Source organism: Peromyscus californicus, unplaced genomic scaffold (genome assembly GCF_007827085.1).
Source record: "Peromyscus californicus insignis strain IS unplaced genomic scaffold, ASM782708v3 Scaffold_16__1_contigs__length_79575227, whole genome shotgun sequence".
Lineage (NCBI taxonomy): Eukaryota > Metazoa > Chordata > Mammalia > Rodentia > Cricetidae > Peromyscus > Peromyscus californicus.
The window spans coordinates 40401054-40421431 of record NW_026294458.1 but is presented as its reverse complement, the minus strand read 5'-3'; the positions used below and the strand labels follow the sequence as shown (position 1 = coordinate 40421431).

The 20378-nt window shown below is 40.1% G+C and overlaps 2 protein-coding genes across 3 annotated transcripts in view; one reads left to right on the top strand and one right to left on the bottom strand.

Annotated features, from left to right (window-relative positions):
• Positions 1-5080, bottom strand: part of Filip1l (filamin A interacting protein 1 like) — a 95064-nt gene extending 89984 nt beyond the window's left edge. Inside the window, exons 1-2 of the mRNA XM_052740920.1 lie at positions 4834-5080; positions 3922-4095 (exon numbers count right to left, since the gene is read on the bottom strand). Of these exons, the coding sequence (XP_052596880.1) occupies positions 3922-4095; positions 4834-5076 (417 nt within the window). The 5' untranslated portion in view covers positions 5077-5080. The remainder of the gene's footprint in view (positions 1-3921; positions 4096-4833) is intronic.
• The window catches only part of Cmss1 (cms1 ribosomal small subunit homolog), a 315958-nt gene that overhangs the window by 93679 nt on the left and 201901 nt on the right, over positions 1-20378 (top strand). The window lies entirely within an intron of this gene.

Sequence of the window (20378 nt, the reverse complement as noted above, 5' to 3'; positions counted from 1 at the left end):
GCAGGGAAAATGTTTGAGCAATTTAGTAAATTGAAGGTAACCAAATATACTATTCATAAAAAAGTACACTTTTTCCTTGTCTGGACTGACACCTGACTTTCCTTGATAATGCTGGGATTCTACAAAAGACCATTTTCTCATTGTCTCTGCACCACAGACCCTGGAACTAGGGCATGACTCTTATGGCTCTACCCTGCTACTGCCTGACTCTTGTGAAAGCTCTTCTTTGTTTCACCCTCACTCTGTCTTTGTCTTGTTTGTTTTGAGAAAGGGTCTCATAATCATCTTGGTTCATCTCCCGAATACAAGGATTTTAAATCAGATCTACCCTACCCTGCTTCATCCTCACTCTGAATGGTGATGACTCTCCTGCTCTCATCTTTTCAGCTTCAATTCAATCCTCCAATGGTCTGCCTTTCTACACTCAGCGTTAGTAGCATCCTGTGTGTTGTTTCCAATTTATCAAGTGCTGTGGATATTGCTCTATATGCTGTGAATGTGTTGCTCTGATTGGTTAATAAATAAAGTGCTGATTGGCCAGTAGCCAGGCAGGAAGTATAGGTGGGACAAAGAGAGAGGAGAATTCTGGGAACAGGAAGACTGAGTCAGGAGTCACCAGCCAGACACAGAAGAAGCAAGATGTGAAGGCAGAACTGGGAAAAGGTACCAAGCCACATGGCTAAACATAAATAAGAATTATGGGTTAATTTAAGTGTAAGATCTAGCTAGCAAGAAGCCTGATCCATTAAGCCAAACAGGTTTAATTAGTATAAGCGTCTGTGTGTTTATTTGGGTCTGAGCGGCTCCTGGCCCAGGTGGGACTGGAGAAAACTCCAGCTACAATTGAGACTTTCACCTGGCAGATTTTCTTATGCATGGACAATAAAAGTCCCTGTAAGTTACCTGCTTGACACCCATCTGCTTTAATCGCAGATACATCTGTCCCTTATTCTTGTCTGCTAGTTGACTAAGATAAGTCCAGTAAGCACGGATGTTCTGTTTCTTCTGCTGCTGCTGCTCCGACTTAGCTTTCCTATATTTTGCACTTGTAACTTTTTCACCTACTTTAAAAAAATGATTCCTCTTTCTTTCTATCCAGCTCTTGTTCCACCTATGATTTTCTCCTTCTTCTGCCTTTCATGTCACCTTTGTCCCTTCGGACCGTGCCTATGTCTATAATCACATGCACACACATGCTCATCTAAAGAAAGACTAGGACAATTTGATATACTGAGCACCAGCATTCCTCTCTTGCCTGAGCATCTCCTAAGGTCTGTAAGAACCCTGGCAGTGTGTTTACTTACTCAATACTTTTGTTAAGATTTCAAAAGTAAAATGTTTTAATTATGGTCAGGTAACACCTATTTTCCTTCTCCCTCCAGCTGTTGTCAAATAAAGTCAAAAGGTCACAGGATGTATTTCAAACTGCTTTTGTCCTTTAATGCCCAATATTGGAAATTTAAGGGTTATAGAAAAGAAAAAAAATAAAATGTATCAAACAAAAAGCCAGTCTGTGGGTATCTTTCCCTTAGTTCCTCCTTTGATGTTTATCTTCCTTTGGTGTAGATCATCCATGCATTTAAGAATGGTTTACATTTCATCTAGCATTTAACAGACTATTTAATGATGTAGTTTCATAGTGTAGTCTTCATTATTGCTGGAGATGGAATTTGAGTGTGTTCCATCCGACTAATCCCTACTCATCCTTTGGATCTTGGCTTCTTGGTTCTTTTTGCATTCTTCCTCCCTCTTATTCCACCTCATAGTACTCTGTGTCATGCTTGCGTTTGAGATCTTATGTCATCTGGCCTCTCTTAGATAATCCACATCCTGGAGGAAGGAACCATGACTGTCTTTATACATTAGCTTTCCAGTAAGTAGTAATTAAGCAAATGAATAAAGTGAAATGTAGAAGTTAAATTCTGTGAAGTACTTTAACAGTTGTCTTAACTCTGGTACTGAAGAATCTTTGATGCTCTGAATGTTAAATTTGTGGTGACTTTTAAAAGAACTAATAATGCATTAGGCTTTAACTTGAGCATCTTTACAAATTGACTTCTAATGTAGAACTCCAAATTTGGAAAACACATGAAGTTTCAAAGCTTTTGGAAAGCGCTCTGGTCCTTCCCTCCTTCCTGTTCGCACTCTAACCCTAAACCAGTCCTAGCTTTTCTTCCAGCCCACGTGTCCCTGCCATTCTCATTGGCATTTCTCCATGTCCTGTAGCTATGAGAAGTTCTTCTTCTAAGGCATTTTTCCTTCTGAGTTAGAGAAGTCCCTTCTGTATTATCTGATATATGGTTGAGTTTTTTTTTAGATTTTTCAGAAGGAAAAAAAAAAGCAAAGGGAGAATGTTAACAGTACAAAATGAAGAGTCATGGGGGAAAAAAAGTAGATTTTTTTTTCCCATGCAGATTTCTTACTGTGTGACTAGGGTATAGACATCTATAGTCCTAATAGGTCCATTCTCCTTGCTCCCTTTAGTTTCTGGGTGTCCCATCTCCCCTCTTACTTACTAGGTAGAGGAGAAGAGTAGACAAATGAGCTTTATAAGTAATTATTTGGGCTTCAGGGAGCTGATAGCCAAAGACAAAGAAATCTAGAAGGAGGAAGTAGAAGAAATAAAAGAGAAAAATTGACAGAACATGGAGGTGGCAATGTGTGAGAGATTGTGTGTGTGTGTGTGTGTGTGTGTGTGTGTGTGTGTGTGTGTGTGTGTGTGTGTTTTGGGGTGGGTAGAGGGATATTTGTAGAAGTGGTAATCAAATAATGTTGCCTTTAGAAAGCAAGAAGAGGGTAGGAATAGCATTCAGGGCCACCTTACAGAGACATTGCCATTCGGTGAGTTTTGTTCCGAGTATTTTCCCCAACCATCAATTTGCATTGCACCTCATGTAGTTGGCATATTTGTCAGACCCAGCGGAAGCATTTTGGGAGCCAGAATAGTTTTAACGCTGTTGACTTGCATGCAGCCTCAGTTCCTTTTGTTTAAAATTTGGATTAAGGCATAAATCAACAGACTTTGGGTGGTCTCATCCTCATCACTTAGAGAAGTACATTCACATGACCAAACTGTTTCAGAATTTGGCAAGGCGGTAGTCTTCTCTCATGAGATTCCCAAGACAAGAATAGCAAGAACATTAGAGGTCAGTCCTGGACTAGATTGCCAGAGCAATGGCAGGGGAGGGGGGAGGGCATGGGGGAGGGCAGGGCGCTTTGTCTAAAACTTGCTTTCATTCTCTCAGCCTTAACTCAAGATTCTCAGTTGTTTCCTTTTATAAAAATGAAAATTATGAAAGTTTCCACTTAGGTCTCTGAGGGAAATAGAAGAGAAGAAAGGATGCCAGGGTTTTAGAAATTTCAGCACAGAAAAAGGAGCAAGAAGTACTTCATCTCTAAGCGGTGGTGGCCGTGTTTAAGCTGCTCACCTTTGCCACTACAGGATGCTGTGGGTGGTAGAAAGGTCTTCGCTGTCAGTAGATGTTTGAAGAATAGAGGGTATGCCATCATCGAAAACTTGGTTTCTTGGACAGTTTAGATGGTTTCTTTTTAATGATCAAACTTTCTGTGACATAATACCTCAGTGTTTTAACCTTGATGATTGAACTCGCTCTGCTTTTTATTATAGTCTGGATAGACTTCAAGCCCCAAAAGAAATACATATGCTTGCAGGATTCGTGCGTATGTGTGCTCTTCCATTTTACAGTTCAGTCCAATAGTAAGAAACAAGAAACCAAGTGGAAGCATCTTGGCTATCATTCATCTTTCTCCCCCACAGAACTTGTAATATTTATCTGTTTGGGTAGGCTAGAAGAGCGTTAGGAAATGCAATTGTGAACTGACAGGGAGTGCACATCCCAGCCACTGCCCAGGCCCAGTCTCCTGGCTGGCTGGTGTGCCCACGCCTGCTGTGGTACCTACCTCATTCATTGGTTTCTCATAGATGTCCTCCTGCCAGGGGATGGATGTTGCTTGAAAGGCATCTCTCTGGAGAGCCTCCAACACCTTTTTTGGAGTGACAAACCCATACTGAGCTTCCAGCAAAGCCAAGTCCATTTTTTCAGCCCTCAAAATGCCTATGACTTCATCTCGAGCCTGGAAGAACAAACAGTATTTCAGAAAGATTGCTTATCTACCCCAGGACTCAGCACATAGTCTCTTGTGATAGTTGCTGATATTTCTTATTCTCTTTAAAATATAAGTGAACCATATTCGGTTATAGCAACCTTTGGAGAAGGTAACAACAGAAGTGTATTCCTTCATCCTTCTTACACACCACTTATATGTTAACAGTATTTTACAAAATGATCACTGTACTACATTGGGGGAATGTTTCATTGGTTTCCAACAGAAGATAAGATAGCCCTCAGAGGACTGTCTTTTGGCCTTTTAAAGGTTAGGAAATAAGATTCTCCTTATGTTTACAATCTGTTTTTAGGTTTTTATATAAATAAAATGATTAATAATGCTGAAGAGCCAGTTTACATGGGATGCAAAATGCTTATTGTTATTTAAACCAATCCAGAAGTCTTCTGGCATGATTATTGAGATATCCCTGTGAGCTAAGGCCCCCAAGCCACATGAGCAGAGGATGTGACCTTTCACAGCATTCATGCCAACTATATGTCATAATGACAGCCCTTTTACATGTGATTAATTGTTATTGTTTTTTTTTAATTGGTAGAAGAGAAGTCTGTTTGTGTAGTTAATGTTTTGCTTTTGGATGTACACAAGTGTGAACCACAGCCATTGATTTCTTTAGCAGCAAGTACACCAAATTCATATGCAGGCTTCCCCTTAGATCATGGCAGAGATGGCCCCAACCCAGCTGACCTGCAGTTCTCCCTCCAGAATGCTGAGGAGAAATAGTAAGTCATCTCTTGAGAGGTCTTCTGCTTGGTGGCCTTTGCCAGTGTGTGACTTCTCTGATGTGGGATGTGGAAGGACCCCATCTGTCTCTCCAGAAGGGTCTTTGTCCTTCTCTCTGTGCCTCATGTCCTGGAGACTGGGGAATTTGCTACGTCTTGGGAATTGCTTTGGGGCTGAGCCCTCAGTGTTGCTGCTTCTGGAACGCATTCTTCAAGGACTGGAAGAAGAGAAGACAATTTGTAACTCTTACTAGAAGTAGAGTTTTATAAGTACCTATTACTGCTCTAACAACTCTACACTCTTGTTATATTTAACTTGATCTTGCTAATACGTACAACAGAGAAGGGTATTACCAGATCCATAAATCACCATCTTATTTACACTTCTCCTTTTAAAATCAACATTTTAAAAGCTTGTTCTGTCCTGATTAAAGCCACTTATGTCCATGGGTAAACAGCCCATGTTTGAACTTCATCCACCACACATTCCACCACAAGAACCTAGGTCATACCTCCAACTGTGACCGAGTGCTTACTTACACAGAGGCATACTTAACATAATTGTGAAAGGAGGAACTTGCTACGATTTTTCTTTAGTTTCGCATTATTCCCTCTTGAAGTTGTTGGTTGTTTTTATATGTATGTTTTTATCTTGTTAACTTTTTAGCTTTGGCACATTAAGATGGGAAGGTCAAATGTCTGCTAGAGAATCCTTTAGGTGACTTTGTTATTAAGGCAGAGTTTAGTATTAAAAACATTCAGGTCATTCCTTGACTGTTCCTGATAGTCTACCAAAATTCCAGATGCTTCTCTTTGTGCACTCATCGGTAAAGCAGAGGCACCGGTGCAGAGCAGCTGACTGGAAATGGACCACATGAACTCCATCTCTGAGGATACAGCTGTCCAAATTAGTTGACAGCAAGAAAAGCTGTTTCACTTTTAAGGATTCTGACCAGTCTCGAGCTTATAATGGACTCCAGTAACTCACAGGCAGATACATTTTTCATTTGGTTTTGTTAAGGCAATGGCTTCACTATATATAGAACTCGTTACGTAGACCAGGCTGTCCTCAAACTTGTGGTAACCCTCCTGCCTCTGCCTCCTGATGAATACAGGCATATACTACCACATCTAGCTAAGTTTTTCTCTCTCTGCTACTCATCATTAAATCACTGGTACTTACTTTCTGTACACAACAATACCCTTTAAAATCCAAGGCAGGAGACCTGCAAGTATACAGATTAACTGCTGCCATGTACTACCATGCATACTTGTCAAACTTTAGTAAATTACTGTGACTATGAGAAAGAAAATTTTACAAGTAGTGTATGATCGATACAGGTAAACCCCATGTGTGTCTCCTTCAGTGTTTATCCTCTTCCCTACCACTCCAGAACTGGCCATCATCTTGAATTTGGTGTGTAACATTCCTATATGTATATATTTATGCTTAAAAATGTGTGCATGTTGCTGAACAATAGGTAGTATTGCTTTGCATGTTTTTAAGCTGATGCAAGTAGCATGTTGATAGGTTTCTGAAACTTGCTTTTTTTTCCTATATTTTTAAAATTCATCTTTGTTCCTTTTTTCTGTAGTTTATATATTTTGCTTGTCATATAGTGTTTCACTGTGTGAATAGTATACCATTTACTCACCCATTTTTCTCTTGATAGACTTTTAAAATAATTTACTCCTCTCCACCCCCGCAAAACAAACACACACTATTAGGAACATGCCACTCTGAATTTTCTTGTTAGTATTTTTCCTAATTATGTGCATTTTTAAGAAGTATTTTCTAAGGCACAAGAGTGGAATATGTGAAGTATGTGTGTCTGCAGTATCACTAGAGATGGTTGCTCCTCTGAATGGAGCATTGTGAAGCACCTTTTGAAGCTACCTCAAGACTCATGACAACACTGTGAGGTAGAGAATGGTGTCTTCACTGTGTACTGAAGAAGTGGAAGCACAGAGGGCTTTCTAAGTAGAAGAAATGAAAGTTCATGTAGTCACTGAGCCTACATTCATACAAATGATGCCAAAATGCCAGTGTGCTGTATTGCTTGAGACAAATGCCAACAGCCTGTCTTTAAGAAAATGCTTGTTGCCCGGCTATAGGGAACACCCAAATTCTAAGTGCAGTATCCATGAAGAGTGATCTGTAGCAATAGTTGTCACTGGCTCTTCCCCAAGTAGTCAAGGACAGGGTCATTTTTTGGAGAAATGCAAAAGTACAGAAAAAGGTGTGTGCATGCGTGCGTGCATGTGTGCGTGCGTGTGTGTAGGTAATAACTTATGAATAACTAATATAATTTTGTTACTTTGTTACTTGAGCTGGCTCCAAATACCTGGACTCCAGCAATCCTCTGTCTCAGCCTCAGAAGATACTGGGATTAAAGCATACCAGATAGAAATTACGATGAATGATAGATATGGCTGGAAAAATTCACTACAGATATACTAATTTAATTGTAAATGTGTTCATACACTAGTATATTATCATATCATGTGCCTTATGAAAATGTATTTAAAAATAAAAAGGGAAAAGATAAATGTAAATCACGTTTCTAATTATTTTTCTCCAGTCATTGTATTTTCTTGAACACCTCAAGGATGCCCTTGCTCTGTACTATAACAATAGTGGAAAGTTATTACATAGATTAGATATAGTCAAACCACGTAAATACTGTTCTCAGACTTATATTTGCACATGAAGGACAAGGTCATCTTGTGCCTTTTGCATAATGTTTTTATTTTATCTTATCTTATAATGTGTATATTTGGGGGGTAGTTGCTGAGGATGGTACCAATTAATTTGCTCTACCACTGAGCTACACCCAAAGCCCTGATACAATTAATTGCAGTTCATGGCTCCTGGGATGTACCTTGCCTGATGCTCCAATCTGTTGGATGAGTCTTCAGCAGGGTGATTAGTTTGCTTCTTATACTTTGTGGCCTTCTGTCTCAGGTGTATATTATTGTTCTAAACTATTCTAAAGTTAAGATAGTAGCCACAGTGACTCAGAATTCTTTGTTTCACTCCATAGCTCCATCCATCTTGCATCTCCTTGGGGTATGATTGGTCTAAGATGCAACCTCTCACATGCAGTTAGCTATAGGCTAGTTGGTATCTTGGGGTGTCAGCCAGGTTGCCTCATCTCTAGCCCCATCCTCTAGTAGGCTGGACCCAAATTCACCGCTGTAGTGTCAGGGTAGCACTGCAACAGTGTGAGAACTGAAACTCACTCAAGCTCTTGACTTATGGGTAGACACTCATCACAGGGCCAGCCCCAGATGCAGGAGTGGGAGAGCAGACTACACTTGTAGATGGAGAGAGATGCAGACTCCAGAAAGAGTTGGACCCATTGGGAAAAGTCCACCACACCTACACAATAAAAAACAAAATCTAATTTTAAAGTGATAAAATATATTTACTTCTTTAGCTGTATTTTTTTTAAACGAATTTCTGTGATGTATTCTTATGCCCTTTGATTACATACGCCTGTAAGGAACAATTGCTTACAAATAAGAATCAGCTGTGTTCTCTTATTAGTTGATAAATATTCCTCTTCCCTCATCATATTTCCTAAAGTATGCCTTCCACCATAGCAAGATAACATAAGCTCCTTTTTATCAGGGAACTTGCTAGGCACTGCTCATAAGCAGTACCCTTTGTGCGTAGGCTGCCCAGGCTGAAGCAGAGGACGAAAGGGGGCTGGCTCTGTGTATCCTCTATGTTTGCTTCTCTCTCCTCACTCTTTTTTTGTTTTGTTTTGTTTTGTTTTTGTTTTGTTTTTCGAGACAGGGTTTCTCTGTGTAGCTTTGCGCCTTTCCTGGACCTCACTCTGTAGACCAGGCTGGCCTCGAACTCACAAAGATCCACCTACCTCTGCCTCCCGTGTGCTGGGATTAAAGGTGTGCACCACCACCGCCCGGCTTTCTCCCCTCACTCTTAAGTGGCTGAGCTGATATTTGCTAAGGGAAAGCGAGCTGACAATTTGTAAATAGAAAAACACACACACAAACAACTCCAAAATTTTAGTAGCATGTTTGTTGTTCTTTTAAACATGATTATTGTTTTTTGTCTTTGTTTTTCTTTTGAGACTACCAGTTCTGTTTGGGAACTAGTGTGAGTAGCTGTATTAGTGCTGATTAATGAAGCAGTACTCAAACTGATTGAGAACAAATCCAACATGTATAGGTAGGTGCCTGGTCTACTGAGTGTATGTCTCTACATGTTTACGGTGGTGGAGTTTCCTTCCCCCATCTGCCAACAACCACAACATGATTAGTAATGAGAAGTAATTATCAAGAGGGAGAAAACAAAGGCATGAATTTCATGATACTCATGTGTTGTATTGTCAGTGACTTCATTGTTTCTCTTGGCAATTTTTTAATACAGCTGTGCATGGCCCAGGAATACAATGTGAAGTAAAGAAAAATTTATTTGCAATGGTGGTTTAGATTTTTTAGTACCACTTCGCAAGGGGGAAGGGGAGACGGAGAGGGAGGGAGGAAATGGATAACTGCTTTTTTTCTTTTTTTAATAATAAATGCCAAATAATGGTGTCTTTTGCTGCTTTGATAAAGCAGTAGTGGTCCACTACCGACCATCATACGATCGTGCTTCTTGAGTGCATAGAATGAGAATCAGGAAACCTGACTTCCTGTTCCAGTTCTGCCTTTAATTAGGCAGGCCTGACTTACTGCTTACGTGAGAATTTGGGGCTATGTTGGCCCTACAAGATCATTCAGGGTGAAACAAGGACCAGGGGTTCTTCCCATTGACCTCTACTCTGTCTCTTACTCAGTAATGGGTCCCCTGACAGCAAGGCTGCGGCCTGAGGCTTGATGAGCTCTGAAGTCTCGGGGCTTCCCACACTCAAGTTTTGTGATTCTCTGTTGTCTTGTATCTATGGATACAAATACCATGTAGTTGGCAGTGAAAAGTAGATTGTATTTTGTTTTCCTGTGTAGTGACCTGGGTCTGTTTTTCTTTGGTTTAAGCTAGTTGAAATCATGGTGGGTTTGGGTAAGAGTGTGTCAAACCAAGTGACGGACCACAGAGAATTTGCAGGTTTTTTTGGTTTTTTTTTTTTTCTTCTTCTTAATTTTGTTATAGGAAACAGACAAATATAAATAGTAACTCATTCTGTTAACCCTCTCTTCCTAATTCGTATACCTTAATCGAGTTCTATCCATAAAGGTAACTTTTTAAAGTAATTTTTATTAATCTTTTGTATCAAAATTGTTTATTCTACCTAACTGGGTAGTTATTTAGAAGTATGTTTAGTATCAGCACATCATTAATTTTGTGTGTGAATTATGAAAGAAATATGAGAATATTTTATTTGTGTAAAGTAACTTGGAAATGACTCAAAAGAAATCAGTTTGGTTTTTTTTTCATTTAATATAATGTTGAGGTAACCAATCAAAAGTACTTTGACTTAAAGAAAATAATAGTAGAGGTTAACTAACATTTATTCAATACTTGCCATGTACAATCCTATTCTAAATGGTTTTCTTTAATTAACTTGCTTAATCTTTACAAAACTTTATTTCTCCTCTCTCCATTTTGCAGGGGAGAAAACTGAAATTTGCCAAAGATCATACTTCTAAAAGTAGCAAAGTTGGGTTCTAATTTGGTCATCTATGTACAGCACCCCCTAGATCACCACACTGTATCTACTTAGTTACCAAAGGGTGAAAGAAAGTAGTAAAGGAAAGTCCTGGTTCGGCAGTGACAAGTATCCATGGTGCCACCCCATTTGTTAAATCCCAAGCACCTTGAATTACACAAAAGTCCAATTAACAGAAATCCACAAGCCTTTGGCTTTGGAGCAACTGGTCTGTCCAGTAAGATTATTTTCCTTCCATATCTTATACATGTGCAGAAACATAGCTGAATGCAGTTAGAATTAAATATCAGTTTTCTTTCTTGACTGCCTTGCTAACATTTCGGAATGGGAGGAAACATGCCTCAATACATAATATGAGACCTTGTAGAATTTGGTAGCTCTGAGCTTAAACCCTAGCTCCAAGATGACTCTGCCAGTGGTTCTCAAACTTCCTAATGCTGTGACCCTTTAATACAGTTCCTCACGTTGTGGTGACCACCCGGCCCCCCACCATCAAATCATTTTGTTGCTTCTTCATAACTGTAATATTATGAATGTAATGATTCGTAATGTAAATATCTGATACAGGACCCCAAAGGGGTTTCCAGCCAAAGGTTGAAAACCACTGCTCTATGACCTTGGGTCTTATTCTGTCTTTACATGTGAAATGAAGATAATGAATGGTACCTGCTAGTGGATTTATGGTGCACTCTGTGAGCACAATGCTCCTATTGTTCATGCCTATGTCCCTGTATTTAGAGGAAATGGACCTCAGCAGGATTTACTGGATGACTGAATCATGCAGTTCTTTCTCAGCAAAGCTGGTTGGGTGAGAGCCGCTTCATGATAAAGATGATTCATCTGTAAACCACTGGCTAGAAGTACAGAAAGAGACACTGAGAATCTACCAAAGTGTAGCCATCCTTCCATGTGCCACACACTGATTTAAGTGTGTCATGGTCATTGTCTTATATATGCTTAAAAGAGTATTAGCAAAAATAAAATGAAAAACAGTGTAGGAACAGGCTTGATAAAGACAAAGTGAAGTTGTAAACTCATGAGTCACCAGAAAGAAAATGCCTACAAAATGTTGAGTGTGCATTTATGTACACACATGGTAATGTGCTAGGTGGGGATGTGGCATTAGACCCTAAAGGCAAACTAGCAACCTCCTTTTAATTTCACTGAATTTAGAAAACATTTGATATCACTTTCCCTAATCACGAACTAACTCTCCTCCCTACATACATAAAATTAGCTGAATGTCCATCACTTTTTATTTGGTCAACATTAACTTTGTTTAGGGGCATGTCATATTTTATTAATATCATGTTCTTTAAATGTGATTTAAACATGTGGGAAATTTTAGGTGTGAATTGTTTATTTTGATGACTAGACAATTGCATAATACAGAGCAATTCTATGCTACTTTGAGGATACTCATTACTGGGAATGACCCAAAGGTTTAAGTTGGAATGTGTTTAAAAACTCATCTTTTGATGATTTTTATTATTGACATGTCTGATAGCTTTTCACTTTCCACCTTTTTCAGCATTGAATCATAAACTAAAACTTAGTTTCCTCAAAGGAAAATGGGCAGAGCTATAGTAAGATTACAGGGTTCGCAACAAAGCTGTTTAGGCTTCTAATATCATCTGTCTTATGGTAAATGTGATTCATGTAAGCATTATGGAAATGCTTTCTATAAATAGATGTGAATAGTGCTAAGTCATGGAACAGCAAGGTCATGCTTGCATGGCCAGAATAAGGGAAAAAAAAATCTACTGGGATTTTATTTGGTCTTTCAAAAAATGTATTTTTTAATGTTTCCTTTTATTGCCCTAGTCACCAGCATTTCAAGACACTAAACTCAGTCAGCTCTACTAAACCTGTCTGATGGTCACAAAGACAAATTGAAAATCAGATAACCTAATTTAGCATTTGGCTCTCTGTCTTTTTCTCCCATTTTTCAATTAAGAGAAAATCACCAGCACATCCCCCTATTGGTATTTTTTTTTTCCCTTGTAGGGCATGGACATAGTTTCAGAGAAGGGAGTGGCAAATGGAGCATGTTCACATCCATTCCCTAGGATGCCGGGTTCTTAGAGCAAACATTACAGACTCTAATGTGAGGCAGCACAGTGTCTTCTCCTGTGTGCCCCACAGTACCAGACAGTCAGCTCTTCCTTTGCCACCTGCTCCAACGGCAAAGTCAGAGAAGGGCTTCCCTTGTTAGCAGATGCAGCCTAGCTCCCAGGAACTTCAGGTCATATACCTGGTTCTTTCTCAGAACTAACACAAGCAAAGCTACTTCTGTTGTCATGGTGTAGTCCTTTAATGTAATGGAAAAGATTATTCTCCATTTTAGAAGACACAGTTTTTCAACCTATTCCTTGCACCATCAAATTGCAGGCCCTGTCACCCAGCATATAAACACATTATTATTATGCCCCTTTAGACCCACTCACTCTTCATTCATACCCACCTACTCTATTTCTAAGGAAATGTATAGAGATGAACACAATTTCCCAAATCTTAAATACCAATAAAGCAATAGAATGTTGATGATATGTTTGTAGGAAGATTTTCGATGTCAGCTTTCAGTTGGAATTTTACATATAGACCCCAAAATTTCTTGAGGCATCAGGTTAGCCTATCAAGTGGTTACTTATAAATATCTTTCATGTGTACATTGTTTGACAGAATAAGAAGACAACTATTCATCCTATTTTGTAAATGAGGAATTAGAGATTTAGGAAGTATAAACAACTTTAGTCAACAAATACTTAACCAGTTATGAAAGCTTTGGTTCTCTCGTTCCCCTAACACACACACACACACACACACACACACACACTTTTCCCTTTTTTTCTCTCCTTGCTCATGCTAGACCCATTGACATTCACATTCTCTATTTAATTTGAAGGACTCTTTGGTTCTTATCTACTAACTGCTGTAATCCCAGAAGCAGCTAGGCTGTAATACAGAATAAATAGCCTGCTGATGAGGTCTAATGGGGCACACTTACATCATGGCTTTTCTTAGCTCTGTGTTATGGAGAAAGGACAAAAAGAAACATAAAAATCTTTTGAGTATAAATAGTTGATTTATCCAAGTTTTCCATTACAAATCAGTGGCTCTTTAAAGAGTCTTTTCTCATTTAAGGTTGAAACAGCCTAAGAATGGTTTCCAGATCCTGGTGGAATAGAGCAGAAAAAGAAAATTATTTTCATGTAACTCAACTTAGTGCCATACTCCCTGGCCTAAATCAGGGCTCTTGAAATTCACAGGATTCTTTTGAGTTTCAAACTGCATCACTTGCATACTTCTTCCAGCTCTGATTTTTCTTAGAAGTGAGGTGGGACTAAGCCGGTCACTTGACTCTCTGTCCTCTTTGAATGTTTGTCTAGTCAGGTCTAATTCATCAGTCTCCTTACTTCTGTAGCTAAGGCCCAGTGAAGTGAATGGATGTGCCTGTGGTCACACCCAAAGCCAACCCCAGCACACAGGAATCCTGCCCGTAGCTGTGCTGCTGTTTCTGTTCAAATGTTCCTTGTTCATACCCAATCTCTATTTCCAGTTCCAGAGAGATATAGAGCCTAAAAAAATAAAAATACGCCTTTCAGAGTCCTCAGAGTCTCCCACAGAAAAGTTGTTGACTTTCTCAACCGTGTTCCTCATCCTTTGGATAATAGGTCTGGTCACCCTGAGTATCTTTTCATTCATGTCAATCAGTCCAATGTAACATACATCTAGGGTGAACAGTTTTAGGAGATGTCAGTATTTCCCATCTAGAGATTTTACAGGACAGCATAATGTCTTTCCTTTCTCCTCTTTTATCTAATACAGTGTGAGTCCACAAAAAATGTACATATTACAGAGAAAATATCATAACCCACAAGGCCAAAGAGACCTTTGAGCCGCTGACCGCCTCTTGCCCAGCATCTCTGGTGTGCGGCATTAGTACCCCATAACTGGGAAGAAAACTGAATGACTCCTTACTTCTCAGGCATGTATTTTTTTCTTCTTAGTGGATGAGCAGGAAAGTAGCTTTGCCAAATTTCTCTTTTGTATCAGATAGTGTAATTGGTAGTTTCTGTTCTTTGTGCCTTTTAAAACATTTATACACATAGATTTATTATTCTCCTTTGGCAAATGCAAAGAGTTAAAAAAACTAAGGTGTTGAGAAGCTCACAGCTTATTATGGTAGAAATGTTGGTTCATGATTGAATACAAAATACTTAGAAACACAATAAATAATCCGCAATATACAAAGTAAGTACTTTTGGGAGTTTTTGAAAAGGAAGAACTAACTCTGCTAGGGGACTTAGTGGTTCTTGAAGGATGAAGGAGAGTTCCCAGGTCAAATGTACAGGAAGAAGGTGGCTTGGAAAACAGTATATGGGAAATATCCAGTCTTCCCAATGACTAAAGAAAGATAAGGGTAGAAAGGTAACATGTGGCACAGATAAGGTTGCTCATCACAAGGCATCTTAGATAAGAGGCAGCAATCAGTGCCCAGCAAACACTAGGAAACTGAAATGGATTAAATATCTTTCCCTATATTCTGTAGACAGCCTGTAAAAGTCTTGTTTTCTATTTTGTGAGTGTTGCATTTGAAAAATATTTGTGTGTGTATGTGTATGTACATACATGCTCATGCATGAGGGTGCAAGTAGCATGATGCGCATATGGAGGTCAAGGGACCAATCTCATTGTCAGTTTTCACCTTCTTATCTTTTTTGAGACGGGGACTTCCTTATTGTCTGCTGTTGCTCTGCATACCCCAGGCTAGCTCACCCACCTGTGTTTGCCTCCCATCTCACTGTAAAAGTGTGGAATTTCAGACATGTACCACCCACTGTGTCTGTCTTGTAAATAGGTTCTGGAAGTTTGAACTCATATCACCAGGCTTACATAGCAAGCTTTTTTTTTTTAAGCTACTGAGCCATCTTCCCAGCCCCAGATTAATGTAGGAAAATAGTGATTTAGAAAAAAATACTGATCTTATCTATTACATTGTCTTCATATTTTAGGGAATTTTTTCTGAAAAGAAAAGTAGATTACCTTAATAAAGCCTTAATAATCAAAATGGCCATGAAAGGTTGTCTTGATAACAGCTGGTGTTATTGTCTATGGTGTGTGAGAAAAGAAGACTAAGGAAATTTAAATGTAGGGGCTATGTTAGATAATATTAACAATGTAAATTTGTATTACTAGTCGTGTGTGTGTGTGTGTGTGTGTGTGTGTGTGTGTGTGTGTGTGTGTGTTGGAGACAGGGCCCTGTATTTTTCATCGCTTTGCAAGACTGCCAAGCGTAAGTAAGGCAGTAAGTAACCACATGGTATACAGCAGAGGAGAGAGTGTAAGTTGTGGCACCAGCTTAGCTGAGTTACAGTCATGCACTCCTTGATAACTACTGGTACAATTACTCCAGTTACTTCATTTTTCAGGGCCCAGTTTCTTAACTGCAGTAGTAGAAAAGTTAGAGATCACAGAGACCTTGGGTATGCGGTACTGTGCCCCAGTACTCAGTAGCTGGCAGGAACTCATGGCATCCTGGTGGAGAGCACTTAAGGAAACAACTTCTTCCCCTTTTCACCGTGCACGTCTCCAACTTAATAAGCAAATGACTTTAGCCTTATGAGGAGAACATGTTTTCTAGTCCTGCTTCACCGCGTGCAACGAGTTCTTTTAGTCAGAGCTAAACAAGTATTTTAAGAGTGTGTGTTATTGTGTGTCATTTGAAATGGAGATTGGCAAACCGAAGGAATTGGGGTTTGGCCAGGAACCAGTTGCTGCTGTCCAATAGAGAAGTGATAGTAGACCGTGTCCCTTCCAATTCAGAGGGTCTTGGCATGAAGTGACTCTTTGGTCCACACTGGCCAAAACTCTAGAACTGTTCTCAACAGGCTACAGAGGCTCCTGATTTAGAACAGTATGCTCACCCATGCTCTTGTTGATCAGTGAAAACTTTAAAAAGCCATCGTTGACATACAAGCAACACAGAACTTACTATCTTCAGGTACCATGCGAGAGCAGTTTATATGCATGGTTTTCATTGGAATGAAACCCCTATGGTTTTATATTATGCTTCATCTTTAATATGGGTTCTAAGAACCTAAACCTTATGAGCTTAGGTCAGTCTGCCCCAAGCCATAGAGATGGTAAGTGGCAAAGCAGGAACTCTTGCTGGCTTCAGATCTCACCCAGTCTCTACAGACCTTTTATGTTGCATGAATTCTTTCTCATTAGAGTTAATGGCCTGTGTCAAGTTAGGACAGATACCTTCTCGACCAGAATGTTACAGCTCCGTGTCAGCAAAACTGAGGTGGCTAGTCCTGTTTTGTGAAACACTTGCGTGTTGAAGTGGTGAGAGATTAAAACGCAGTGTGATTTACATTCAGACCCCTTTGTTCAGCTATCCTAGGCAGTGGAAGAGAGTTGTTTCAAAATCAGGAAGTCTGTGTAAGTAAACAATCACACAGGTCCACCAAGGAAAACACACTGTAAGGGGGTGTGGCTCCCGCTAGACCCCAAGAGTTTGGGTCTTCAAAGTAATGTGTTTTCTTTATGTTCTCATTAAGGAAGTATGCAGAGAGGGGAACTGGCCTTTGCTAATATCAGCACTACCAGAAGAGAGCTTTCCTTGTGTTGGTCATTGAAGGGAGTGCCCTTTCCAGCCTGTTGAATAGAACTGGATCTCAGATACTCAGAAGTCTGTGGAGTGTAGCAGGTCCTCAGAGGCTGAGACAGATCAACTTTGAGGAGTCTCCCTGTCCACTGTGTGTGGTTCCATGTAGCCCTTTGTTAGAAAGCATTCAGGGCTGCCAAGAGTATGTGTTGACCAGGGAGGTGGCTGCTGCTAGGAGCTGTAAGTAAATAAATGGATGTCAGACGTTTACAATTAGGGGGGAAACAAAGAATCATTCCCCTCCTCTGAGCATGTTGCCTTGGATGATTTGGGTAATGATCGTGAAGCCTTTACACACAGACTAAACTAAGCTCTTTGTATTCTTTGCAAGGTGGAGAGCTTTGCCAAGCCAATTTCAGCACGCAAAAACACAGACAATTATTCTCTTGGCATTTAGAGGCCGCCCCTGTTTTTACTGGGGGAGGGGGTGGGTGGCGGGTTGATAGAGGAAAGCTTTGTAAGGAAAGACAAGCCAACTTCACCCAGGCTTCCTTTTAAAAGCGGCCTCTTCCAATGTCCCTTCCTGTCATACTCAAGCCCTCATCACAGAACCAAGAGTGCCACACTCATTTGATGTTCACAGCGTGTCACTTACGTGTGGCTGTTCATCTCCTCCTGTCTAGTAGTTCTCCTGCAATTATATTATCCCTTTTGTGGATCTATGGATACAGAAAGTTGGTGAGTATGTTTCTAGTGGTAACCAACGAAAAGGCAGAATCCTCGATTATGGTCTGGGTCCACTGTGTACCGTAAACTTTATGGTAATGGTTCACAGCCTCTGTTCCCAGATCTGTGCAGTCCTGCAGAGTTTCCAGCGGGCCCTCTGTCCTCACACCAAAAGTACGTGAGAAAACAAAGGGTGCTGGGGCTAAGCCTGTGAAGAAACTACCTCCCCCACAGAATGGCAGCTCTCTTCTTGCTTAAATACGTAACTATCCTTTGGATTTCTGTTACTCGGTTCTAGCTGAAAGGTCAGTTGTACAGCATGGCTTCGTTCTCCTGGGGAAACCAGAAATCCGCGATGGTCTGTGCCACCACATAGAGTGTCACCTAGAGTTAGGGACTTCATTCTCAGTGCCTTTATCAGTTGATAGTAAAACAAACCACCCTACGGTGACCTTGGGCTCCTTCCTTCTCAGACGGCTAACAGGGCTGTGTTTCAAAGTACTTAATACTTTTCCCAAGAGGTACAAAGAAGTACATTGTACTTACTTTACAACTTCCTGAGAAAAACGGAATAATAGCTAAAAGGTTGTTAGAGTTGTACAGGCAGCATTTGCAGTGGGTCTTTAGCCTTCCAGGTCTGAAGTTTATTTTTTTTATTTTGTAGTTACCTCTAAGTCTGAGAACCAGAATGGGAATTATTTCTTATGCAGGAATTTTTTTCTTTTGATATTGCTTACCTTCCCCTTAAAATGAGATACAATGACTAACAAAGACATTCTTAATCAAAGAGTGCCGTGTGTGTGTGTGTGTGTGTGTGTGTGTATGTGTGTGTGTGTATGTGTGTGTGTGTGTGTGTGTGTGTATGTGTATGTGTGTGTGTGTGTGTATGTGTGTGTGTGTGTGTATGTGTATGTGTGTGTGTGTGTGTGTGTGTGTGTTTGTGTGTATGTGTGTGTGTGTGTGTGTGTGTGTGTGTAGGGAGGAGTTCAGGCTGAGTTTTGTTGATTTTTTTTTTAATTTGTAAGTATCTTCATCTATATCATCATTTTCCATAATAACCCTTAATTCCATAATTACATTATATGTATTTTTTGCTTTTATGCCTTCTCTGACCCACACAGGAAGACTGAAGATAAGGTCATTTGAAGGTGTTAGTTCATTCTTTGATCCAGTTAGGTTAGAAAAACAAAAGTTGGTAAGGTTTACCAGGCACAAGGAACCGTCTGATGGTAAGTGAGCCCTGACCAGATAAGACTTGACTCACATTTACATCTACATCTCTTGCCCCTGAGGCAGCCTCCCCATGTCCAGTGGCATGCATCGGAAATAGAGGAGGAAGAAAACTGTACCAGAACATTGGTTATCAATCAGGAGCTTTACAGACTCTCATTTAACCCTTGTTAGAATTCTGAGGATACCCAACTATCTGACTCTATACGTAGGAAAGCCAAAACTGAAAAGTTAACTTGCATAGGTTCATAAACTTCATTCATATGGCCCAGGTATCCGAACCGTAACTCACATGTTTCATTCCTGTTCGTGGGATTTTTTCCCCCACCTTATTATACAACCTTTCATTTTCAGGTACTACCCTTGGTAACTCTCTTGGCCTTTTAGCTACTCAGTGCTCTTTATGCAGTAGTATCGTTGAAGTCTAAGAATGTGCTGTTCCCAGCAGGAAGGTAGCCATAGCTGACCATGCCTAACAGAAAAGGAATGGAGGCAAGCTTGCATGATGCTCTTTATACATGTTCAGTACATTCCCAAAAAGCTGTACTATAAATTTTCTGCTATCGTGGTTTTGCTTTTACTGATTGATTCTATTGATAAAGATGTAAGAGAATGTTCAGAACATTAACTCGATCATTAAAAGAAGGAAAAACTGATCATAAGGATGGGATAGCCCGAGGCAGGAGGATTGTTACCCAGGGATTAGTGGGTTTAACTCTGCTCTTAGACTAGCTCTAAGCTTGTTGATAGGGATCCAGGGCTCTGCTCGACTCGGCCTGCAGCTTCGCCTCCGTCCCTCCCTCTTCAGGTGTGTGTCTTCTGCTAGTTACTTCCCCCTCATCACTCTCCCTCCCGACTCTAGGCGTTCTCTGGGGCTGTGCTCTGCTTGGGCTCCTTCCCGATGCCTTCCTCCCTTCAGCCCACAACCCTTAGCTTCAGCAGCTCCTGTCTGAGAATCATTCACTGGCTCCAGAACCCTGTCATCTACTCTGTGGGAAAACACCCTTATACATAACATCCTCCCACTAAACGGTCATCTTCATGAGTGAATGACATAGTCTCTTTGCTTAAGACGTGGCTCCAGTGTCTTGTACATGGTACATACTCTATCACATGAATGGATAAGTTTATCCTGAATATCATCAAATGACCAGATTTGCTTTTAGTATAATCTCCTGATTTAAGTCTTACAGGTTTGACCAAGCAAATCTCATATATTCACTCAGCTGCTGGATATTAATTTGAAGAAGATGGAAAATAACAATGAACCAAGCACATGTAATGCAACACCATTATTACCTAGTC